This window comes from Boleophthalmus pectinirostris, unplaced genomic scaffold (genome assembly GCF_026225935.1).
Source record: "Boleophthalmus pectinirostris isolate CB_2022bp ecotype Guang Dong unplaced genomic scaffold, ASM2622593v1 HiC_scaffold_4, whole genome shotgun sequence".
In the NCBI taxonomy this organism is placed as follows: Eukaryota; Metazoa; Chordata; class Actinopteri; order Gobiiformes; family Gobiidae; genus Boleophthalmus; species Boleophthalmus pectinirostris.
Window position 1 is genome coordinate 31,407,559 of NW_026571353.1, and position 25,376 is coordinate 31,432,934.

The 25,376-nt window shown below is 38.5% G+C and overlaps 1 protein-coding gene across 1 annotated transcript in view; it reads right to left on the reverse strand.

The window, feature by feature from the left end:
- The window catches only part of grid2 (glutamate receptor, ionotropic, delta 2), a 1,594,008-nt gene that overhangs the window by 469,605 nt on the left and 1,099,027 nt on the right, over nucleotides 1–25,376 (reverse strand). Inside the window, exon 9 of the mRNA XM_055161426.1 lies at nucleotides 10,933–11,034. Within this exon, the coding sequence (XP_055017401.1) occupies nucleotides 10,933–11,034 (102 nt within the window). The remainder of the gene's footprint in view (nucleotides 1–10,932; nucleotides 11,035–25,376) is intronic.

Consider the following 25,376-nt stretch of genomic DNA (forward strand, 5'->3'; position numbering starts at 1 on the left):
TTTAAACCATCGGAAAAATGTGTTCCTTATATATAAATGGTTTCTGCATTTTGGATGTTTTCCATTTTAGAACTCACAGCTACTTCTTATATGTATTTTTTTTTACTTTTCTTTTAAACTTTTTTTCCCACACATACTAGAGCCCGACCGATATATCGGCTGGCCGATATTATCGGCCAATATGGGCACCTGGAGACATATCGGCTATCGGCCGATATGCTTGCTGATATGGGCCGATATTTCACGTGGGCATGTTATACCTCGTTATAAAGCTTAGACTCTCTACATTATGTTCATTTAATCCAATTTACAGACAGATAAATGTCCTCATATGTGGCTCCGCATCAGTATTTATCTGCGGTGTAATTTGTCTGTGTGTGTGTCCGTACTGTCCCTGAACACACCACAGAGTGACGTCACTTCACTCGCGTGTGTTTGTTTACACCCGCAGCCGTGCGCAACACTGAGATTATTTTCTTTTTCGGACAATCGGTTTGAGTCTGGATTAAAAGGACATTTATTAGTGCAGACTTGTGATGTGAGGAGGAGCCTGTGTGAGCGGTGAGTGTTGGAAATACATCGACTTTGAAGCTAGTTTAGGTTTTGTTAGCGATTAGCTGCTGTAGCTCCCACACATAAACAGGCTGTTTTCTATTGGTCTATTGTAAAGTGACTGTATTGGCCGTATATTTGTTACTGGACCAGCATTGATATGTAAATGAGCTGTGAATAGACGTGTGAATGATCCACATTTATGCATATAATTAATTACCGCGGTGCGCACGTTTTTACGGCTAAAGGCTAATAGCGATAGTTTGTTTACTAGCTAGGAGTTATGGGTCGGCGGTCGCGATCGAAGCGGCTCTTAGTGCCGACTCTTTGAAGTGAACAACAGGAGCCTGCTTCTTATTGGGAGCCGTGTTTTCTCTTTTTCTCACTTTTTCTCTTCATGCTGCATGTAGACCCGTAGTTTGACAGCAGCAGCGGCTGAAAACGAAACTTTCAGAAATCTGCGTGTGCACAGGATAAAAAAAAGTGCATATTTGGCTGCAGTTCAGCATAAAATGAATAAACCAGGACTAATCTTGGGCTTGAGTGAAGGAGAAAGATAGAAACCGAGTCCCGACACTCAGTCCTGGTTCAGTTCTGGTTTAGTCCTGCTTGCAACAAAACCATCTCAAGAGTCGCTTGGGAGCCGAAAGAGCCAGTTGCTTTAGTGAGCCGAGGCCGGTTCTCCAAAAAAAAAAAAACTGGAATACCCATCACTAGCAGTGACAGTAACAGTAGCTAGAATGTGATGCAAAAATGCCATTAGGCCAATCTACTGTATGTAAATATGATGTAAAGAGTCAAAATAACAATAAATGTTGCCTAAATAAACCCAATTTAGAATCCACTAGAGCCAAACCTAAGTTTTTTAATCAATTCAAGATTTACAGTGAATTTTTACATCACTAAATATATCGGTGATTATATCGGCTATCGGCAGCTCCAACTCCCATTATATCGGTTTCATATCGGTCACAACAAAATCCATATCGGTCGGGCTCTAACACAAACTTCCACTTAACTGATGTAAAACTATGATAAAAAGAAAACACTGAAAATACATCATTTGCAGTTTAAAGATCCTATATTATGAAAAATTTACTCTTGTGAGCTTTAAGTCATGTTAGAATGTTGCTGAATCATCGAAAAACATACCTGGAGTTGTGTTTTGTTTCGTTCACACGTTCGAGTAACCCTTTATTATTATCATTATGTCTACATCTGTGACCATAGAAGACAATATTTTTCCTAACTGTATTCTCAAGGACAACATTAAAAGAGAAATGCCTTTCTGTGTATGAAGTCAAGATGTGTAACTTGTTAAAAATTATTTTAAAAGTTGCACTAAATTCAAGAAGCATAAACTAATGATGAACAATGTGACTGAGGAAAATGTTTAAAGTTAATGAAAGCGCAAGAGAGATATTGTAAAATGCATATGGCTCATTGATCGGTGACTTGGTTTGGTTTTTGGGGTGGGGATTGATTATTAAAGAAATGTTTAATTTTTTGATCTGTGAAAGGAGCAGGGTGTATAAGATTGACCTTCCTCCTGTTCCTTTTGTTCATGCAGAAAAGACAAGGCAAATAATGTAGAAATATGTATTTATATTAATTGTCAGATTTTGTTGTTGTTGTTCTCTTAAAATTGATGCCAACCAAATAATTCGCCTGAGTCATCAGCCAGTTTCACTTCGTGGAAACCGGCGGACTTCGCAGCATTAGGATTCGTTCGCTCGATGGTAGGCGGGTACTTTTTTTAATTTAACCAATCATTGCTATTTGGTCATGACATGTAATGCGCCATATCCTCCAAAATTCACCAAACATTCTCTTTGTTCTGGCGTTAAATCCTCGATCTCCGTCAATCGTTGCCAACACTGAATGTATGGCTTCGTCTACATCCATCTCGACCGTTTTGTTTACTGTTGTGCTGTACCACAAAAGGGACCCAGACAGGCATTTGAGTTTGACGTCATGGCTTCACAGCTCTTCGTTGATTGGCCGGTGCGCGGTCTACAACTTCCGGAGTTCTTGCAAACCATCTAGTGTATTCTGATTTTTGACGTAGACGCTGGAGAGAATTGAAATCAAGCGGAGGCACTAGGTGGCATCAGTCTGGCTACGAAATAATAGCATGAGCAATAAATAAATAAATAAACATCTCCAACACTCAATATGTTCTGCTCTACCTTGTGATGTCATGAAATGGTAGTTTTCAAGTTAACTGCTACCTTTTAATTTTAGTTCAGCTGAGATCGCCAATTCCAGGTCTGAAATCATCCAAATGCTTCCGGTGAAGGTGTACAGAGCCTAAATACGCAGGCTTTGTGTGTTAAACAAGTGCGAATGAAACAAAAAACACAACTCCAGGTCTGTTTGTGATGAGGAAACATTATAACATAGATCATAAAATAGCGTAATTTGAGCCCTTTAACGTCTTTTCAACACTCGGAACTTCGAAGGGGCAGCGGGCGTCTCTCCTGGGTGATGGCGGGTCCGGGCGGGGGTTCCGAGTTTGATTGATGGATGCTTCTGGTTAGGGAGCGACTTGGCATGCATGTCCAGCCGCTGCCTAATGGCTTATTGAGCGGCTGGAGCTAGCACAGATTAGAAAACGCTAAAGCTAATGCGGCGCGTGGTCCGTTAGGCGCGAGCGTGTCCTGATGTGTGCTTAATACGCAGCCACTATCCGGTCAATAACGCTGCACGGGGCGAGCTCGTAAATCTACACGACATATTGGTCTAAAACATTTCGCTCATCAATACGGATTTATTAAAGAGCAGAGGAAAAAGAGGGGTGAAGGATATGAGCGCGAGACGGAGGGGACAGAAGAGTCGGTTGAAGTACAGTGAAGAGGAGAGCTAATGTTCTGTTGTTCAGGTCAGTTCAGTTAATGGTAATTTGCAGTTTAAAGGGTCTATATTGCACGAAATGGATTCTTGTGAGCTTTAAATTATGTTCAGGGTTCCCACTCTTTTCACCGACAAAATTTCAAAACTTTTCTATGACTTTCAGACTTCAGACTTTTAGGGCTAAATGTTACGGTCTAATATTTCTGCAGAGTTCTCTTGATTCCGAGCCCTGGTCTGTGATTGGTGGGGCAGGTCGACGCCCACCTCACCTGCAGCCACCTCCCCCTATTTAAGGAGATTGCCAGCACCTGTTCGGGGCTGCTGGCCTTGGTGGCCAGTATGTCATTTTGGTTTCGTGTTTGTGTAGTTTAGTTTAGTTCTGCTTTGTGCCTTTTTTGATTTGGTCACTCGATTCTGTTTGTGGGTTTATGTGGTTTAATTTGGGGAACTTGTGTTTTAGTTTAGTGTGTGTCCCTAAGTTTTACCACTCGTTTTTTGTGTAAGCCTGCGTGACCCCTTTTATGGCACAAAACTCTGTTTATTCTGTTGTTCTGTTTCTTAGTTTAGGTTGCTTTCTGTATATTTTTAGTCTTTTGTTAATTTACCTTTACATTCCTGTTAATTAAACATTACTTAATTTATTCCATTTTACATCTTGGTTTTATTTTTGTTACTTCCCTTACCCCAAACGAGCTGGGTCGTAACACTAAATATGAAACTTAAACTCTTTCCACTCACCTTATGGTTTGGTTTTATAGTTTTTTTAACATTCAAAATACTGTCAGTGCATTTATTGTCATCTCTTTTAAACAAAAACCTAAGTTCTCATTAACAGAACACTGTAGTTGTGTGAGAGAGATTCTAAAACTCCATCACTTTTCCAAAACTTTCACTGAATTTACAAAATTCCATGACATTTCTAAGCCTGGGAAATTACATTTTTAACTTCCATGACTTTTCCAGAATTTCCATGACCGTGGGAACCCTGTGTATGATTATATATTTGTTTATATTTGTATTTGTTGGTGGTCCTTTGTACCTTTGATGCTCTAAACGTCTCTAAATGTAATTTTGTTGTATTCTAAGACAATGAAAAGAAAATCTTGAATTTATCCTTTGAAAGTAAGAGTTGATTATTTAATACATTGTGCTTCAAATGACATGAACTGACTCTTAAAGTTACTCTGGAGAAGAACTTTTCCCATTTTCTTCTGCCTCCATACTTTGTATATTTGTACATTTTGAATAAAATTATTTTGAATTAACTCCAGGCTAACTCCAATGTCCAGTGTTTAGCTGTACTCTGGCTCTTACAGCACCTGTCTGTATCAATATAAAACAAACAATAGATGCTAAATACATTTGCGTAATTTAGAACTACCCTGTATGTTATAATGCTGTTATCTCACCGAAAACATACCAGGAGTTGTGTTTTGGTTCATTCACACATGTTTGAGTAATCCTGCATTATTAGTCTGTCTAGTCTGTCTCAAAGCTCAAAATGCTCTGTTCCACCTTGTGAAGTCATGAAGTAGCATTTAATTTAACGGCTGCTGTACTTTCAGCTTTTAGTCCAGTAGAGATTGGAAATTCCTGATTTGAAAGCATCATCTAAATGATTCTGGTGAAGGTGTATGAAATTTAAAAACACAGTGGAGCACTTCCTGTATTACAATGTGACATCACAGGTGGAACAGTGTTGTCAGTTTGAGAGAAGAACTCACCTAAACTAAATATGCAGGGTTTGTGTGTTAAACATAGGGGTGTCAAATTATCGCGTTAATTGCGATTAATTAATTACAGTCATATTTAGCGCGTTATGTTTTTTAATCGCGTTAATCTCATTTTTAATCTCTAACTTTAGTGTTTCTGTATGCGAGTTGCTTTATTATAAAACCTGTTTTTATGTGTTGTTGGGAACAACAACACACACACACAAAAAACACATTTATACATTTTTTTTATTTCGGTAATTCCACTCATTGCCGGAAACCCACACAAAACGCGCGCAGTAAGAGCGATGTAAACGTCATGTTAACGTTGGCGGCGTCAGGCACAATGGACGAGGTGGAAGAGCCAGTAGAACAGAGGCAGCAGTGCACAGGTAAAAACACATTCGTGTCTTGGAAATTCTTCTCCCGACGTGAAATATAAAAGAAAATAACAAATATAATATCGCCTGAAAACAACCTGCATAGACTCATGATGTCTGCACTACTGTCCTATAGTGACCTGCCACAACACATGACACACACACACACACACACACACACACACACACAACACACACATACACACACAGACACACACACACACACACACACAACACACACACACACACACACACACACAAACACAAACACACACACAAACAAACACACACCTTCATCATCGTCATTAACCTGAGAACGCGTGGACCACGTTTCCTTCCGTAGTTACTGCGCGGACACCGACGTGCTCCCGTGAGCCGCGTGTGGATCGTGTTTTCTCGCGTACGCGGCGTAAACGCGCTTCCTCCTGTGCGCCTCTAAACCAAAACTAACACCAAGACTAAAACCAGGACTAATCCAGGACTAAACCAGGACTAAACCAGGACTAAACCAGGACTAAACCAGGACTAAACCAGGTAGGACTAAACCAGGTCTAAACCAGGACTAAAACAAGGACTAAAACCAGTGATCTCATATATAAAGCATTTCTCTATCAATAATATTTTTAATATGGTTAAGGAAAGACTGGACTTTTTATTGTCTTTAAGTAGACAAAAGTTATTATGTTCAGATTTCCTCGTCTTTACTTTACAGCAAACAGTTTCTTATTCATGGAGACTTGGGCTCAACAGCCAATTTGGAGAGATTTGTTAAACAATAAATGACTTTATAAAGTCACTTTTTTTGTTCTATATCAGTCTTTTGATCTGCCACAATAATGTAATAATGAATTTAAATGAAAATACCTCAAATTGAAGGCTTTTCTCAGCAATTTTTAGGTGAGATTAAAATGAGATTAATTAGATTAATTAATTACAGATCATAATTAATTAATCTCTCAATTTTTTTAATCGCATGACAGCACTAGTTAAACATGTGTGAAAGAAACAAAACACAAATGCAGGTATGCTTTTTTTTTGTAAACAACATTTTAACATAGATCAGAACTGTATGTAGCCTCTCACAGTGTAAAAAGGCGCTGTAATCACATCTGACCCTGGGTTGCCAGAGCCTTGAACTGCCGATAGTGGACACATACACGTTTTTCTCACTCTCAGTTTATGGACAGTATATACTGTGTCAGCGGAGGCACTGAGTCATACTTCACTACAGGTTCTGGGCTTTAGGTGGTGACTGTTCAGATCAGAGAGAGTTCTTTGAGGTTTAAACCAACTTTTTTTTGGCACTGATTTTGGCATTGAAGCTGGCAACCCAAATCAGCATTAGAATTAGTTCCAGTAAGAGCTTTATTTGATTTGACCATTTTTACTGAGACTTATTGATCCATACGGGAAATTATTTGGACACAGTAGCTCACTCATCACAACAGAATATAATAACAAAGTGTAAAAAATAGAAAAACAAGTAGCAAAAAAATACAGCAAGAGACATAATTATATAAATGTAATGGACAAGTCAAAATGAAATAGAAAAATCAGTAATGAACTATAAAATCTCAGCTTTATGGCATCGCCTGTTCACTTTTTATTCCACATTTAGTCGAGCGTTTTCAGGAGGAAATCTGCGTGCAGGCTACATACAGTTACTTTAATGCCATACTGTGTAACATCCCAGGGTTACCAATAACATCTCCATGAAGACAAGCGTACAGAAAAATTACTTAGTGCATTATAGGGGTGTAACAGTATAGACGACATGAAGAAATAACAGTTCTAAGCACTTTTAAGTCTTAGTTCTTTGGATTAAGTCTTGTCAAGGCATTTTCAGAGGAAAAAGTAGCATATTAACCGTTTTGTTCGCCTCCACAAAATATCACCATAAATATCGTACCGTGAGGTGTATAGTGTGAAAATATTGTACCGAGAGATTTGGATTAGGGGTGTGCAAAAATATCGGAATATCGATATATCGTATCGTTTAATGTGAAGATACAGTATCGATATCATGGGCTACTGTATCGATATGTCACCAAGAGTATTTTTAGGTGTGTTTTACTAAATTATTTTGTTACAGAGCTACATTTTTGTTGCTTGTGGAGTGAAAGGAAACTCATTTATGCGACACATTTGACATTTTTACTGTTTTGAGGATTAAAATGTTTGTGTTTCATATGAACGTTGCACAAGAAGTGGTTTAACAATGACTTTTAGTATCAGAGTCACGATTTAGCCTTTATTTTTTATTGAACCGTATCAAATCGATTTGAAATATATCATATCGAATCGAAAGTGCACTGTATCGAGATATGTATCGTATCATGGCCTGTGTATCGAGGTATGTATCGTATCGGCAACTCCTTAATGATAACCAGCCCTAATTTGGATATTGTTACATCCCTAATCGCAAGCCTCCCCACGATATCGTCAGCTTTCCCATGATGTCGCAATAGATATCGTACTGTGACGTTCATTTGGTGACGATATTGTATCGTGAGACTTGGATATCATTACACCCCTAGTGCACTGTTATCTTAAAGGTACATTGTGTAACTTCTCTGGTTGAGGCTCCATCAAATGCTTATTGCTTTGTCTGGACTGTTTCACAGTATGGCATTAAACCTTTCTATCTCCATGGAGACCAAGTTAGATGTCAGATTTGTGGAGAGGCGAGCCCACTCACAGTCAGAATGGATGTTTTTCTAAACATTTTGAGCTATAAACCCACCTGTAATCGAATAAATGTGAAGTAGAGCTGTTTAATGCCATACTGTGGAGCATTCCAGACAAAGCAGTAACATCTCCACGGGGAAAATCATTTGATGGACACCACCAGAAACGTTACACAATGCACCTTTAGTGGATCAGAACATTGCAATATTTGAAGCGTCCTAAAAAGTTTAAAATCCAGCAGCCTAAAAAAACCCAAACAACCAAAACCACTGACCCTGTTTCGACGTTACCAGCATGAAGTCTCTATTCTTTATCTTTTTGAAATATGATCACAATGAAATCCCCAGCACAATACTGTAAAAAAAAAAAAAAAAAAACATCCTGTGAAACTAATACCTAATAATGCCAGAGACACACAATGGGATCAGGTCTGGTGCCTGGAGAAAGTATGGATCATGTGGATGTTTTGCACCGTTGTTGTGGAAATGCAGCTCGCTTTAATGAATTGTCTTAAATGTCAGCTGTGGGGTGTCATTGGCCCTCCGCGGGACCCTGGCCTTTCTCTGCCAGTGTTATATCGACAGCAACAAGTCCAGCCATCAACAGAGCTCACAACACAATGCAATCACAGCACATCATCAGGATCAGGTCTCAGTAACCGACTGTATAGTGATGTTACTCATATTAAAATACACATAATCATAAACTTTAAAGGCTTTTTTGAGCTTTTCGCCATGTTATATTGCTGTTCCCTTATCAAAAACATAGCTGGAGTTGTATTTTGTTTTGTTCATGCTTGGTTTATGAATCCATTAACACAAACTCATCTTCCCTTTGCATTTTGCCTGGATTGTGATGTCATAGGTAAAATTCCAAACTTCTCCTGTGCAGTTTCAAAGCCCATAAACCATCACTGAACTCTGTGGTCAAATTGTGTTCACAAAAAAATGCATGACTCTATTATTATAATATTCATGAGGGATAAGATTTGTTTACTTTTTGAATGTCAGTTCCAGTTGCCAGCAGCAGAGGGAGCTCCATCATCTAAATGCCTTAATGGAAACAGAGGTATAAATTATAAAGTATATTGTCCAAATGATTAGATTTAGTTGAAATTTGTTTTAAGAAAAGGAATTAAAACTTCAAGAAGGCATAATATGTGTCCTTTAAAGTTGTCGCCTCATAGAACATATATTTCTGATGCTTATTTCCTCTTTTCTGCTCAAAAACGCTGACCGTGACTGACCTGAAACACCTTCTTTTTATTTTTACCTCTCACCGCCTCTAACCTGCGCTTCTGTTGTGGTTGGCACTTCTGGTTAAGGGCCCATTCATTTCAATGGAGAACAAGAGAGAATTATGATATACCTGTAAAGTAGGTTGGATTGTGTAAAAAGGTTGGATTGTGTAAAAATATGCAGTGTTCAAGAGCACTAACAAGTCAACAATGCACCGATTCTCTGAAACGTTTTACAACTTTATGTGAAAATGTTTGAGAGGTGATCGTGTGCTTGCTGCTGGCTGTTCCTGTTTGAGTTCAAATGTGCATGATTTTATTTTATTTTTGGAAATTGATCTTGATTCTGTTTCCGATTTGAATTAGTTTGAATTTGAAAAGATTTTCATTCTGATTTGAATTCTGATTTTATTTATTTATTATTATTATTATTATTTTTAATTGATCTTGATTTTGATTCCAGTTTGAATTTGAATTGATTTTGAGTCTGATTTGAATTTCTGATATGATTTTGAATTTGATCTTGATTTTAATTCTGATTTGAATTTGAATTGATTTGATTTTGCTTTGTTCTTGCAGTTAAGAAAACATGTTTTTCAGCTGAATTTCAAAAATTAAGGAGGTGGTATTACACTTGTACAGACTATTCACTCTTAGCTAACACATAACATATTTAGAAGGGATGTAACGATATTGAAACCTCTCGATACGGTATTTTCACGATATACATCCCACGGTATTATATTTATTGTGATATTTTGTAGACACTAACAAAATCGTGAAAATGCGACTTTTGACCACACTTTTGTTCTGTCATAAACCAAAGAATTAAGATTTAAACATGCTTAAAAATTATGATTCTGATTATTATTTGTATTACTTTTCACTGCACTGTAATGGAGCAAAGGATCATAGTCTATGTAGTTCGCTCACTTTTTTTTTGTTATTACTGCACCAAAACAATACATTTATGCAAAGAGACTTGTAATTCGATACATTGTGATGGTCCACGTTATTACTGTGACACTTTTGACGATATGATATCACGATATTTCAGTTATTGTTACAACCCTAATATTTAAATCACCATTTTATCTTTAATTGTTTTGAAAATGCTATGGACATGACATATTAACTCATATAAAACCTCTTTGGACATGTTTTTAATGAGGGAACAACATATATAAAGCTCTTTATATAAAGGTATAAAGTAAGAGTAGGGAAGATATAAAGGTATAAAGCTCAATCTTTAAAATCTACAAAAAGACAGGGATAAAAACTATATTTTTGCTTCACCCCTCTCACTTTCCCTGAGCATTTGACTGTCTCCCGGTAGCACTTTACCCCTCAGCGCTCTCTCTGCCCTGTAGTGTACTGACTAGACAAAGCAAGATCCCCCAACACACACAAAAGTAGTCACAAGCACTTATTTCTGCTTGGTGAAAAGTGTAGCCATTTTCAAACTAACTCTCTCCTCAAACAGACTGGCGTTTTCCGCTCGTTTACTCACCAGAACAGTCACGACTCGAAGCACCACTCCTCTCATGTTATTCTCCAGTTTCCGATCGGTGAGTGTACCGTTCAGACCGTGCACCGGGTCCCACGTAGCGAGCTGGAACATACAAAATGAAGAGAACATTATTAAAGGTCTTGAAAGAATACATAATAGTGGTTTTACAAATGACATGGTTGCAATTCAAATTAGCTAAAACTGAATGATTAATGGTTGTGATGATTGACGAAATAGGGAAAGAAAAGGAAAAAAAAAACTTAATTTCACACATACACAACAACAGTCAAACTTTTAACTAGACTTTTTTAGATGCACAGATTAATGAGCCAAGCGTGAACAAAACAAAATACAACTTCAGATGTGTTTTTGATAAGGGGATAACAATATAACATAGTCCATCCATCCGTCCATTTTCTTCCGCTTATCCGGGGTCGGGTCGCGGGGGGCAACAGTCTGAGAATATAACATAGTGAAAAGCTCAAAAAAGTAAATTCAGTACTTTTTTTTCCCTTGTCTAATTTCTGTATTGCATAAAAGGACATCATTGTTTTTATTTTCAAATCCTCAAAGTATCCATGCTTTGCTTTTCTGACAGCGCTGCAAACTCTTGTTCTTCTCTCAAGCTGTTTTCAGGCCGGTCAGATCAGTGCCAGTGCTGGTTCCCACACCATTTACACTGGGAACCAAAGTGCTCACCGGTGGATCACCTGCATTCGTATCATTTAAGTGAACCCATGATGCGTCATCGACAGAGGGTGTGGATTTGCTACCAAATTAAAAACAAAGCCATATGAAAGCGAATGTTACAGCAATGAAAATAACAATCACAGATCACATCATTGACACCAGCGAGTATTTGTACTCACACAAATCATTAGTTATCTGCACCGAACTTTGCTACAACATCTGCTGTGGAGAAGGCGACAGCGACACTAAATCCAAAGATGTAACCTTACCGAGCGAATAGCAAATATTTGGTCTCCTCTGCTGACCACTGAACAATCTTTCTGTCACTTGATTTCTCCACAATACACACTCCCACACACTGTTTTCTTTGTTTGTTTATTTTACCGCGTGTGACCCAGATGAACCTGCGGACATCTACTGCATCGTTACGATTCGCTTGGAAAAAACAAGTTTTACTTGGTTTCCATTGGGAACCAACTTTTCAGTTCCCAAACGCTCTGATTTTAGGAGTGAATGCATCAGCCGGTTCGAGATAAGGTGAGGGAACTGGTACCAGTTCTGTCAGCCTGAAAAAGCTATCGGCGAACTTCATGATGAAGTCTTCTGGTGGACGACCTGCATTCATATTTAGTGTTCTCACTTCACAGCAGTGCCTGGTCACAGTCAAGGAATGTCAAAAGTCCACATCAGGGTACAAAGCAAAAGTAGCCTGATTCATCAGCCGGTTTCACTTCGTAGAGACCATCTGACCTCACAGCGCTAGAATTTGTTCGCTCAATGGTAGGCAGGTACTTTTTTATTTAACCAATCGCTACTATTTGGTCGTGATGTATGTAATGCGCCGCTAACGTGACAAACTGATATATTAAGTTTTTCCCAAATCCTGTAGGAAGAAGGGCAATAACATCTTTCCCCTTGATAAAATTCACCAAATATTCCCTTTGATCACTGGAATCGTTGCCAACACAGAATGTATGGCTCTTAGCTGATTGGCTGGTGACTGAACTTGCACTTCTGGGGTTTTTTGTGAACCGTCTAGTGTATTCCAATTCCTGACCTGGTCGCTGGAGAGAAATGAAATTGAGTGGAGGCACTAGATGGCGCCAGCCTGGTTAAAGCAAAGTGTGGCTATTTTTTTAAATTTAAGACAAGTTTTAAGTTATTTTGGGTTTATTTTTTATTGACAGCATTCCATACAGTCCATGCATAGTTTTGATGCCTTCAGTGAGAATCTACGACGCAAATAGCGAAGGAAATAAAGAAGAAATATTAAAAGTGTGCCCAAACTTTTGACTGGTAGTCTAGATTCCCATTCCATTGTAACTAGGGCATCGCTATAATTACTATATTGACTTATGGTTCAATATATGTGAGACTCAACATTTATCATGCACATTTTCTTCTTTGCAATAACGAGGAGCCATTTTTATAAAATACGATAAGATTTGAACAGTAGAGGGAATCGCAATATTTCTCTATATATCATGCTTCTAAAATGCGGCATGCTTTTTTACCATGCAACACAAAAAGTCATATTTGCTATTGCTTTATGACTGCAAATTTGAAAATAGATCTATTATCTTGGGTGCAGAATGACTCAAAGCAATTCTCCTTCCAATGGCTTCTCAAACCACCGTCAAACAATCCCACAACATTCACTCGGCAAAGTAAGGCGTGTGTCAGGCAGCAAGATCTGAACTGTCAAACTTCTAGACAGAGGGCGAACCACAGAGAAATACCAACATGCATTACAGCTTGACGTGTATTATGTTTGAGTGAACAGAACAGGAACAATCACGCAATCATGTGTTTTCACGAGGCCGTCTTTCTCTGCGCGCTCACAATCACTGGCAATTTTCTCCAGATTGTTACAGAATAGATAAGAAACCCACAAGTGTCCTGCGCAGTCCGTAAGTCCGTAAACCATCTCCGAGCCTGTTCTGAGCATTTCTGTGGACACATTACACTCACGAAGAACACGTGGATGTATCATGTGCGGAGATTAAGCTCAAGTCTATAACATGAAACAAGAAGAAAAAAAAAAAAAAAAAAAAAAAAAAATCAAAATGCATGTTTCTAATGTGTTACTTTTCTGGTTGTCTCCATGGAGTTAATGTTATTGTTTTACCTAGAATGTTCCACAGTATTGTATTAAATATATATATTGCATGGAGACTAGCAGGTAATGCTAACACGCTAAGATACAGTTCAGATCTGTGGACAGGCAAGCTCCCTGAATTTGAAGAAATGTATTATTATTATTATTATTATTATTATTATTATTATGTATTTATTTAATTTATTTTTTACTTTTTTTCACTTTTTAAAATTTAAATTATTATTATTATTATTTTTTTTTTTTTTTACTTTTTTTCTTTTTTTTTTTTTTTTTTGTACTAATAACAGTTGTAAGTGAATAAAAATAAATGCATTTTACATTGGTTTAACATCATATTGTGGAACATTCCAGGGCAAACAAGGATATCTCAGCCTCCACAGTGGAGTGTTTTTTATTTTATTTTTATTATTATTATTTTACTTTTATTTTCTGGCTTTTAACACTGCGTGAGTTGTGTGGTCCTCCGTGTCTTTTATTCATTTTTATTTATTTCACTTATTTATTGCTACTTTATGATTGTATGCTTTTGTTTTTATTTGCTTTTATACTGGTTTTATTGTTAGTGTACATTTTTAGTAATTATACCTTTTGTTGTTTTTGTTTTATGATCTCTGTGCAGCGCTTTGGAAACTGCTTTGTTTGTAAAATGTGCTGTATAAAAAAAGTACATTTGGGTTTGAGGTTTCAGACCATCAGCCAGAAAAATTAAGTGCTCCTACAGTTCCAACCAAACAATGAGAAATACAGGACTACATTTATACCATACTCCATACAAAAGTACAACAAATCACCTTTATGTAACAGATAATACTCCCTACAACTGTACAACAACTCACCATTCTCATATAATACTCCCTACAACTGTACAACAACTCACCATTATCATATAATACTCCCTACAACTGTACAACAACTCACCATTATCATATAATACTCCCTACAACTGTACAACAACTCACCATTGTCATATAATACTCCCTACAACTATACAACAACTCGCCATTATGTAATATAATACTCCCTACAACTGCACAACAATTCACCATTGTCATATAATACTCCCTACAACTGTACAGCAATTCACCATTGTCATATAATACTCCCTACAACATACAACAACTCGCCATTATGTATAATACTCCCTACAACTACAACTTACAACATTATTGTCATATAATACTCCCTACAACTATACAACAACTCACCATTATCATATAATACTCCCTACAACTGTACAACAACTCACCATTGTCATATAATACTCCCTACAACTATACAACAACTCGCCATTATGTAATATAATACTCCCTACAACTGCACAACAATTCACCATTGTCATATAATACTCCCTACAACTGTACAACAATTCACCATTGTCATATAATACTCCCTACAACTATACAACAACTCGCCATTATGTAATATAATACTCCCTACAACTGTACAACAACTAGCCATTGTCATATAATACTCCCTACAACTATACAACAACTCACCTTTATGTAACATAATACTCCCTACAACTGTACAACAACTCACCATTGTCATATAATGCTCCCTACAACTGTACAACAAATCACCATTATGTAATATAATGCTCCCTACAGCTGTACAACAACTCACCTTTATGTAACAGATAATACTCCCTACAACTGTACAACAACTAACAATTGTCATATAATACTCCCTACAATTGTACAATAACTCATCATTATGTAATATAATACTCCCTACAACCGTACAAAACCCTCCATTGCAAAATAATACTCCCTACAACTGTACAACTCCATCCATCCATCCATTTTCGTCCGCTTATCCAGGGCCGGGTGCGGGGGCAGCAGCCTAAGCAGGGACTCCCAGACTGTACAACTCACCAGTGTCATATAATACTCCCTACAACTGTACAACAACTGACCTTTAAGTAACAGATAACCCTAAGCCCTGTCAATCATCATATCATTTTTGCATGGTTTTCCATATGACCTCTTGTATATAGTTGAAATACTTTTATTACTTATTTTCTATTTTATTTTTACTTGTACATATGCATTTATATAAGTAGGTCTTATTTGACAACAGTCTCTTGCTTTTTTCTTTTTTTTTTTATTACTTATTTAGAATCTATTATTACCATTTTTATTATTTTTTACTCTTTGTTATGATGTGTGAGCTGCTGTGTCCGAGTAATTTCCCTTGTGGATAAATAAAGCTGGTCTAAAGTCTAAAAGCAAATAAAAGTCTAAATAAAGCATGATGTGTCCAGTTTTCCAATTTCAAAAACATAAAACATCCACGTCCAGTGTCAGTTCATCTACATAAGTGAGTAGCGTTGGCAGTGAGTGTATGTACAGAGTCTATCAAAGTCATGCTACAAACCCAAAGGAGCGGCTGCGTTCTCTGTATAAAACAAAATAAACAAAAGAAAGATTAGAATAAGCTGCAGTGGCCGGCGCCTGATCGACTGGAGATATCAGAGCCCGCTGTGAGCTGAGGAAAAGCCAAGTCATTTTCTATAATTCAAAGGTACTTTATGAATCCTGGCCTGCTGATGTCTATCAAATTGCATCAGCTGTCTCCCCCGCCATATTTTTGAAGTCCCTAACCATATTTTCATCTGTGTTCTGCTTTCTGCTTTCAATAAAATATTGTTTTTAGTTTTAAAAGATCAAACCCGTCTCCTTTCCCGGTGGGGACGCTGAGGCGAAGGAAAAATGAAGTGATTTAGCTGTCTGCGCGCTAACACATACACACATACAGAAACACCCAGCCGGGAACGCTCTGGGGTTCGTACGCTTTGTGAGGGCATTACACCGACTCTCATTCATTTCCTGGAGAGTGATCCTTAAACATAATTACCATACCATACCAATTTTGTTTATAAAGCACTTTAAGAACTTTACAGCTGGCACAAACAGAGGATAGACAAGGACAATTGCAGTACAACACAATACAACTACTAAAGAAAACAAAAAACAAAAAAACAAATGTACATCTTTTAGGAGTGATTTAAAAACAGAACACAGCAACAGAAAACACACGGTCCCCACGAAGCTCAAGTTTAGTCTTTGGGATGGCAAGTTGGAGCTGAGGGTGTGAGAGGGGGCATAAGGGTGGATCAAGTTCGGGGTAGGAGGGCGCTAGGCCGTGCAAAACACTAGTAAATAAAAGAATTCTACAAATCGACTCTAAAAATCGACTCTAAAAGACACTGGGAGCCAATGGAGAGAGGCTGTGTCAAGGGTTCGTCTGAATTAAATGTAAAGAAATGATGGCTCAGTCGGAAAAAAAAAAAATAGGTGAGATGCTCTTGGGTTTCCGAGTTCCAGTTAAAAGTCGAGCCGCTGAGTTTTGGACAAGCTGCAAACGGCCAAGCGCATTTTGGCCAACACCACCACAAAATGCATTACAATAATCCAGTCGAGTCGTCACGAATGCATGTATGACAGTTTTGAAGTCTACATCTTACTTGCATGCGTTTTTAGGAGTGATTTAAAAACAGGTACAGACTCCGCGCGTCTAATCTCAAATGGAAACTGGTTCCAGAGGCGTGGGGCAATAACAGAAAACACACGGTCCCCACGAAGCTCAAGTTTAGTCATTGGGACGGTGAGCTGGAGCTGAGAGTGCGAGAGGGCGCTAGGCTTTGCAAAACACTAGTAAATAAAATAATTCTACAAATTGACTCAAAAAATTTAGTCTAAAAGACACTGGGAGCCAATGAAGAGAGGCTGTGTAAAGGGTTCGTCCGAGTTAAATGTAAAGAAATGATGGCTCAGTCGGAAAAAAAATAGGTGAGATGCTCTTGGGTTTCCGAGTTCCAGTTAAAAGTCGAGCCGCTGAGTTTTGGACAAGCTGCAAACGGCCAAGCGCATTTTGGCCAACACCACCACAAAATGCATTACAATAATCCAGTCGAGTCGTCACAAATGCATGTATGACAGTTTTGAAGTCTTCTGCTGACAAAATAGGCTTACCCTGCGTTCGATTGTCCTATTGATTATCCGAGGAAGTTGCCTAGCGACACACGTGACACGCCCCTTTTCCTGGGATGGCGCGACTCGGACCTCGGTGGTGGAAAAAGTAGACCGAGCAAGGATTCCGAGTCAGAATCCAAGATGCTGCGCCCGCTGTGACGTATAAATATGAACTGTTTTCATTGTGTTTGGACACTTTTGTGGTTGAAATGACAATTTGAGTCACTTGTATTACTGCAACACCTTACCGCGTGTGTATCACTGCCTGTGGGTCTGGTAGTCGGTGTTGTGGTGACGCCAATATTGAACAAATACTTGATTTAACGGGAGTTAACGTCCGTAAGGTTGTAACAGAAGAGAAATCATAACATAAAATGAAGTGCAAATCAAATTAAATAAAGTGGCAGCGTTTCCATAAGATGAGGGAATAGTCATCATCATAATCCGCGTAGTCTGACGCGCAAAACATAATAATACGCTTCAACCTCGGACGTGACGTCAAATCCAATTTCCAAGTGGGAGTCGGTAGATAATCGAATGCAGGGATAATTTTGAAAACAGTTGTCTTAGCTGGAAAAAACTAGACTTTACAACAGCACTAATTTGTTGATCGAATTTTAAATCAGGGTCTATTTTTACACCTAAGTTTAAAACAACTGGTTTCACTAAATGATTTAATGAACCCAGGTCCACAGGAGAAGAAGAAATTGAAGAGCTAGGGCCACAAACCATCACTTCAAATTTTTCCTGATTAAGGTGCAGAGGTTTCTGTGACATCAGGATTTTATATCAATGATAGTCTCAAAGTGATCTGGCAGCCAGCGGATCCTGTTTCATAATTACAACGTGCATAGGCTAAACTTCAACCTATATTAAAAACCTCGGGTCAGCAAGGTCAGTTCTCGCAATATTGGTCAGTTCTTGGAGCGTCAACGCCAAGAATCCTCCAGGTCCGGGTCCCATTGCTGCTACCGAGCCCACGTTAAAGCCCAACAAACACAGTGTACATCTATTTTAGCAGATATGCAGTGTAGTTTGTTTTTGAAAACCGTGCAGGAGAAAGTGCTTTGTGCATTTGCAAAAGGAAACGTGTGATTTCTCTGCTTGTTCGTCTTTTTGGGAACAACAGGTGAACTAATAATGAGAACAGAATAATCACTAATATTATCAGTTCAGGCTGTAATAAATAAAGTAATATGGTGTTCTAGTTTCACTGTACAGTATGACCAGTGTACAGCTTGACCCGATTACTTCACTGATTATTCTGTTATTCTCTAGCATCCCCAATCTGCGTAATATATTTTTGGATGTTCTGCCTTTTCAAAAACGCCTTCGGAGAGAGTCATTCCGGGTGTGAAGAAAACACAGTGCTACACATATCAATGAGGTTACCTTATTTACCCCATATCTTAACTCAAAGGACCTGTATTACGTTGTTATAATGTTGTTTTCTCATCACAAACAGACCCGGAGTTGTGTTTTTGTTTCATTCGCACATGTTCAACACAAAAATCCTGCATATTCTTCTTTCAAACAGAAAACACGCATCCACTTTGGGGAGTCATGAGCTCCACGGTGTTTTAAAACTCCATGTACCGTCACTAGAATCATTTGGATGATTTGAGCGCTAGAATTTCCGATCTCTATTGAACTGAAGGTAAAAAGTAGCTGTTAACTTGAAAACTACATGTAGCATCATGACATCACAAGGTGGAACAGAGCATTTTGAGCAAAGATATAGACAGTAGGGGTGTAACGATATTAGTGATAACACAATATTGTCGTAGTAAAATTGTCACGATATCGTCATGGTCTTGTCACGGTATTAAACTGTGTGCTTAATTTTCAGTCCGTTCCTGTCGAGCATTGCAAAATAAACTACATGGACCATAATCCTTTGCAGCCTCGTCATTGGCCAGTGCGCCCGTTCAGTCAATGAGAGTGACGGCGAGAGTGAAAAACACAGCATGGATACGGAGGATAGCGGCGATGTGGAGATTGTGGACGACCCGGCGGCTTTGAAGTCTGAGGTCTGGAAGCATTTTGGTTTTGTCGTGACACGAAACGAGAAAGGAAAAAAGGTGACGGACAAACGACAGACAGTATGCAAACACTGCCAATGCACCGTGTGGTACACCTTGGGAAATACTAACAACATGCGAAGTCACTTGATACGCCGACACGCTGAAAAATGTCATGTGTTCAGAAAATCAAGTCGGGACAAAAAATTACAGCACTGCCTCACAACAGTTCTAAGGCTCAAGAAATAACGAAATACATCACAGAATATATAGCGAGTGATTTTCTACCTCAGTACGCAGTGAAAGGGTATTTTCAACAGCAAGGGACACTGTAACTGCTCAGAGATCTGTCCTTCACGTCTCAAATGTTGACATGTTAATCTTTCTTTAAAAAATATGAACTGAATTAATAATGTATAATAAATGTAATGTATATATTATGTATATAATAAAATAATGTAAAATATGTATAATAACACACACCTCCGCCAAGGAGGTTATGTTTTTGCCGGCGTTTGTCTGTTTGTTTGTTTGTTTGTTTGTTTGTTTGTTTGTCTGTTAGCAACATAACTCAAAAAGTTATGGACCAATTTTGATGAAATTTTCAGGATTTGTTGGAAATGTGAAAAGGAAGAACTGATTTCATTTTGGGGGTGATTTGGAAGAAATCCTGGATTCTGGATCACTTTGAAATTTTAGTTAACATTGTGGTAAATGGGCCCAAAAATTTTGTTTCTCAATATCTCGGTTAATTATTGACCAAACCCCATGAAATTTGACTCAGGGATGGACAATGGGATCCTCTTTCATATTCCAAAGGCTGATCCGGATCTGATCCAGAAGACTGATTTTATCGCAATTTATATAAAAAATGGGGGTAGTCCTTGGCGGAGGTCTGCGCTCTCTGAGTGCTTTTCTAGTATTGTGATGATATCATGAATCTACCGCTAATAGACAGACTAATAATGCATAAACATACTCAAACATGTGTTAATGAAACAAAACACAACTCCTGGTATGTTTTTTGAGATGGTAATAACATTAGAACATGCCGAAAAACTCACCAGAGTCAATTTTGTGTCATACAGGACCTTTTAAACTAAAATGTTGATCTACTGCAAGGACTCAAAATACAACTAACCCACAATTCGCACTTTGAAAGGTTGAGAAATACACTATGATCCATTTTTCCAGAGCACCAACTTGCTCTTGAACGCACCTCTTTCTACCCATTCTGATCAATCCCCTTTCTGGGACCAGTACTTATCCGGCCGGCTCCTCTCGTCTGCCCCGTGTATGTGATCTCTGCAGTACGGCTCGCGGAACACAAATGAAAGCTTCTCTATGCGGTGATGTGTGTGCTGAGACGCTACCAATAGTTTCTCAGGCTGAGCAGTAGCAGCATTAGTAGTAGTAGTAACAGTGATAGTAGACGATGATGGCGCCATTGTAAAAGCGATGACACTGCTCGCGGGGTTAGCTCTCCGAGGAACTGGAGTCTAATTTCGATGCATCAAAGAGCAGTGGAGCAGGAGCCATTTGGAGAACCAGAGAAGAACAGAAAGGAAATAGAGCAGAATTGTAAGTAGCATGTAGTAAGGGCAGACACAACTGGTTAGAATGGCGGTTTTCAGAGGCTAGAATGTGTTAGATCAGGGAAAATGCTATAAAATGGAAACTGGTCTTTTCCCAGTACCATAAACCAGTCTTTCCCAAACTTCCCAAACCATGGCACCAACGTTCGCGACCTAACTCCATAGACATTATTCGTAAATCACAAAATAAAATTGGATTTGACCGATATTGAACATTAATGAGGATATTTTCTTTGACTGAGTGATCGTGTCTCTCTGAACAATTAGTATCACTCAAGTTTTAAACAATGAAAAACAGTAATTGAACCAGCAATAAAAGGATCCATAAGTCGCCTATTTGGACATTAAATTCTTCTTTTCAACATTCAATTAAACCAGCAATATTGGAACAAAATAGTCAATAAAATAATTAAAAATTAAAGTTATAAAAGACGTCTTAACATTTTAATATGTGTCAGAACTATGGGCATTTGATTCAACTTTCTTCGTTGGGAGACTTAATGATTGATTTAAAAATGATCATCCTTATTATTACTATTACTTATCTGCATAAATAAATTCTACTTTACAAAATATAAACCATAACCACGATAGAGCCACATCAGCCCGTTTGAGATTATAATGTGTTTAATTCAGCTTTGCGCACATTTGTTTACATTTTACAGAAACCGCATGGCTCATTTGCATAAACTATAAGCACTGAAAAAAAAAAAACGCTCTTTCCTTGCGCGCTGATGCAGTTCAGCTTCTGTTGGACGAAAGGACAGGACTCAGTGGAATATGAGTGTTCTTTCGATGACAGAGGGATGTTGATGATGCTGATGGTGAGTCTGTTCTACGCGTATATCATGTTGGAGATGTTTCATGTTTTCAGAGATAATACGTGTGCAGGTTTAGCCGTAACGTGGGACCGTGAGGCCGCGACTCCAGTGTTTGCTCGGTCAGACTCAGCCTCGTCTTACGCTACACTACGCACAGCAACCTACATTCGGGTTGTCAATAAAAAATGAATGTGATCGACGAAATTCTTCCCTAGTCAGAACTGTATATTGCAGATCTACATGCAGATTGTGACAAAGCGACTCCAAAAAAATCTCTTGCGATCCAGTCTTTGGGAAACAATGCCATAGACTTTATTTGTACACGTATATAGATAAAGAAATGGACTAAAGGAGTGTGACGTCACCCACGGCATTCGGCCCCAGTCAAATGAAGCTCATTGAGGCCGATGTTATAGTTAAATAGTGAAATAAAAACAGCAGGATCACGTAGAGCAGGTTAATACAAACACCTTTAAACCAAAATGATGAGGCTTGTTGTAGCAGTTACAGAGAGAGGGTTGACTATTTTTCAATGTTAAGTTAATTGAAAATGGATGGAGCCAGAAGCGCCCCCATGTTTACTTCCTATCTGGAACGCAGCGGCAAGCAGATTAGTCCATTTTTATATATAGTCTATGCCTAGTACACAGAGTCAAAATATGTCTACTGCATGCTGTTTGCGTCTAAATGGAAACCGTGTCATTGTCCGTTAATAAGTAAGAAAGCGTGAATAATTAGGATGGTCTGAATGTTTAAGGTAAGTGAGGAATAAGTTTAGATGACTTTGAAGTGTATAAATTGAACTAGTTCTGTTTTTTTACATTATTTTTTAAAGACAGTAAAAACAGGATTCGTTTCAAAAGAATTGACAAAAAAATAAAGACTTACTTACTTAAAAAATAATAATAATAATGCAAGAATCACATTTCAGAAGTATAGCGCAAGCAGTTTTTGGGTACTTGGGTACTTGTACTTCATAAAATTGAGTCTTTGCCTTTGTGATTTGCTAATTGCGTCCATTCAGATTGTTATTATGATTGGATTGCGATTAACTTTGCAACTCTCCTTAATTCATTTTAATTAATTACATTTTTGGCCACTCTTCCCACCTCTGTCTACACCGCACTTCCTCAATGTCTACTCTAATTAAAGAGCCGTAATAAACGTCTTTTTGCATTCCTTTCGACAGCACAAACATCGCGCTCGGACTCGCCTCGCAAAGACGTAGACCTCTCATATTTCTATATTTGTGAAGGCTCTTGACTCATGACCTGCTCGATCTCATTCAGGGCCCATTTCTTATTGATCTGTCCCGGCCTGACCCCGCAGTGAACGTATGGGCCTAATAAAAGCACGCCATCATAACGCATGTGTCAGATGAACGAGGGCAATTCTGATCATACGGGATATTAGAGGAACATTGTAGTAATTGGATGTTATGGACACAGGCTTTGCTGGTTATTGCACTGTCAGCCTGCAGGGGGAGGTGTGGAGTCACAAACTGCATCTGCTTTATAACTGCATCACAGAAAAATGAGCTTTTTTGGTGAATACATACAGAAATATACACAATTTATACCTAAAATGGACTGGTTTCATTATTATATTTGTTCTTGTTCATACCAGTGAGGTTCGAAAAATCACACTTTAAAAAGATGGAACAATTTTGCATTCACTGGCATGGAAATGAAAATATGGAAATTACAAAAATAGGTGAAATTGAATCTTTGTGATTTGTTTTTTGAGTGAAAGTGGGAAATAAAACAAAAATGAAAAGCAAAATATTGCAGCAAGCGTCTGATCTTTTCATTGTAGCACATGTTTAGTCTGGCCTGATCACGATGGGGGTGCTCTACATGGATCTCGATTGGATCCCATGGAGATACAATACAAAAATTGGCACAAATGTTTCAATACAGTCTCACAACTCATGGAAAAATACCAAACGGATATAAATAATGCACTTTCCGGAGCCTGTGATCAGTACGAGTTGTTTAGGTGTTTCATTTTCAGGAAAAAAGGTGAGAGAGACTGGCCAGGTTGTGACTGTAACTTTATGTGTGAGAGGCTTGTTTAAGCATACAAATCCTCTCAAGTGTTATAGTTCCCACCGAGTCAACTCTTTCTGGTCAGACTGTGTTGAAATAAAGATCATTTTAAAGTCTATAGGCCTGTTCATACTTCAAAAGAACAACTTTGTTCTTGCACCCAGAGCTGGACAAACAAAATTACGTCATTTCGTCCGGCCAGCTACTGTTTGGCACTTCTTGCGGCTTGTTCTTGACACCTCAGCTAAGTAGAGCTTTGACTGACAGTCCAAAAGCGCTGTACGACATATTCGCTCTGATTGGTTATTTAGGCAGCTGTGGTTTATCTGCTTCCTTGCCAGTGCGGAGCAAGAAAAAAGAAGAATTTTAGGCTCGGACGAAAATCAGTGTAGAAAAGTCTGGCGTAATGTCCGTGACAAGTTTGCGAAAGCCAAACGGCGGGTCAGGCTGGAGGACGAAAAGAAATACCCTCGCTATATACCTCCCTGAAGTGGGTGGACTCCTTCATCAAACACAGAGAAACGTCCACCAATATTATGACTCCTATTCCAAGGCAAACGGAGGTAAGATATTAATACTTAGCAAATAGGAGCAATGGGGCAGGGAAGTTCGGCAGCAGAACATTTTTTGAAATATGAAATGTCAGAGCCCAAACCAACTTTGTTCTTTTTCTTATCACCTCAAGATAGAAGGTAGAAGGCTACGTTCAGACTGCAGGGCTTGCTTAATGCTCAATTGGGATTTTTTTGTGAAATCTGATTTAGTTCACATTTCCAATTAAACGAGACTTGTATGTGATCTCCAGTGTGAACTTTAAACGCCCCAAAAGTGTCCCGCATGTGCACTGGAGGACACGACGTCACCCACAGTGAGCATGCTCAGTGTTTACTGAAGTAGCCTTAACAAAATATGGTCCAGTTCTTCATAAAATGGACAGGTTACATGTCCACGACTACTTTGTTTGTTTGAATCTTTAGCCTCCTTGTATTTCGCTTGCAGATTCTTTATTTTTTGTAGACATTGGAGCCAGGACTGCCTGTAGCTGCGCTCAGACATTTCTTTGGCAATCATTTCAAAAACCGCCCAGTTCAGATAAGATCGCTCCAATTTGGCCCGAATACAGCGATCCCCCCAAATATTAATAAACTCGCTAACCTCGCTTTCCCTCCATTGACT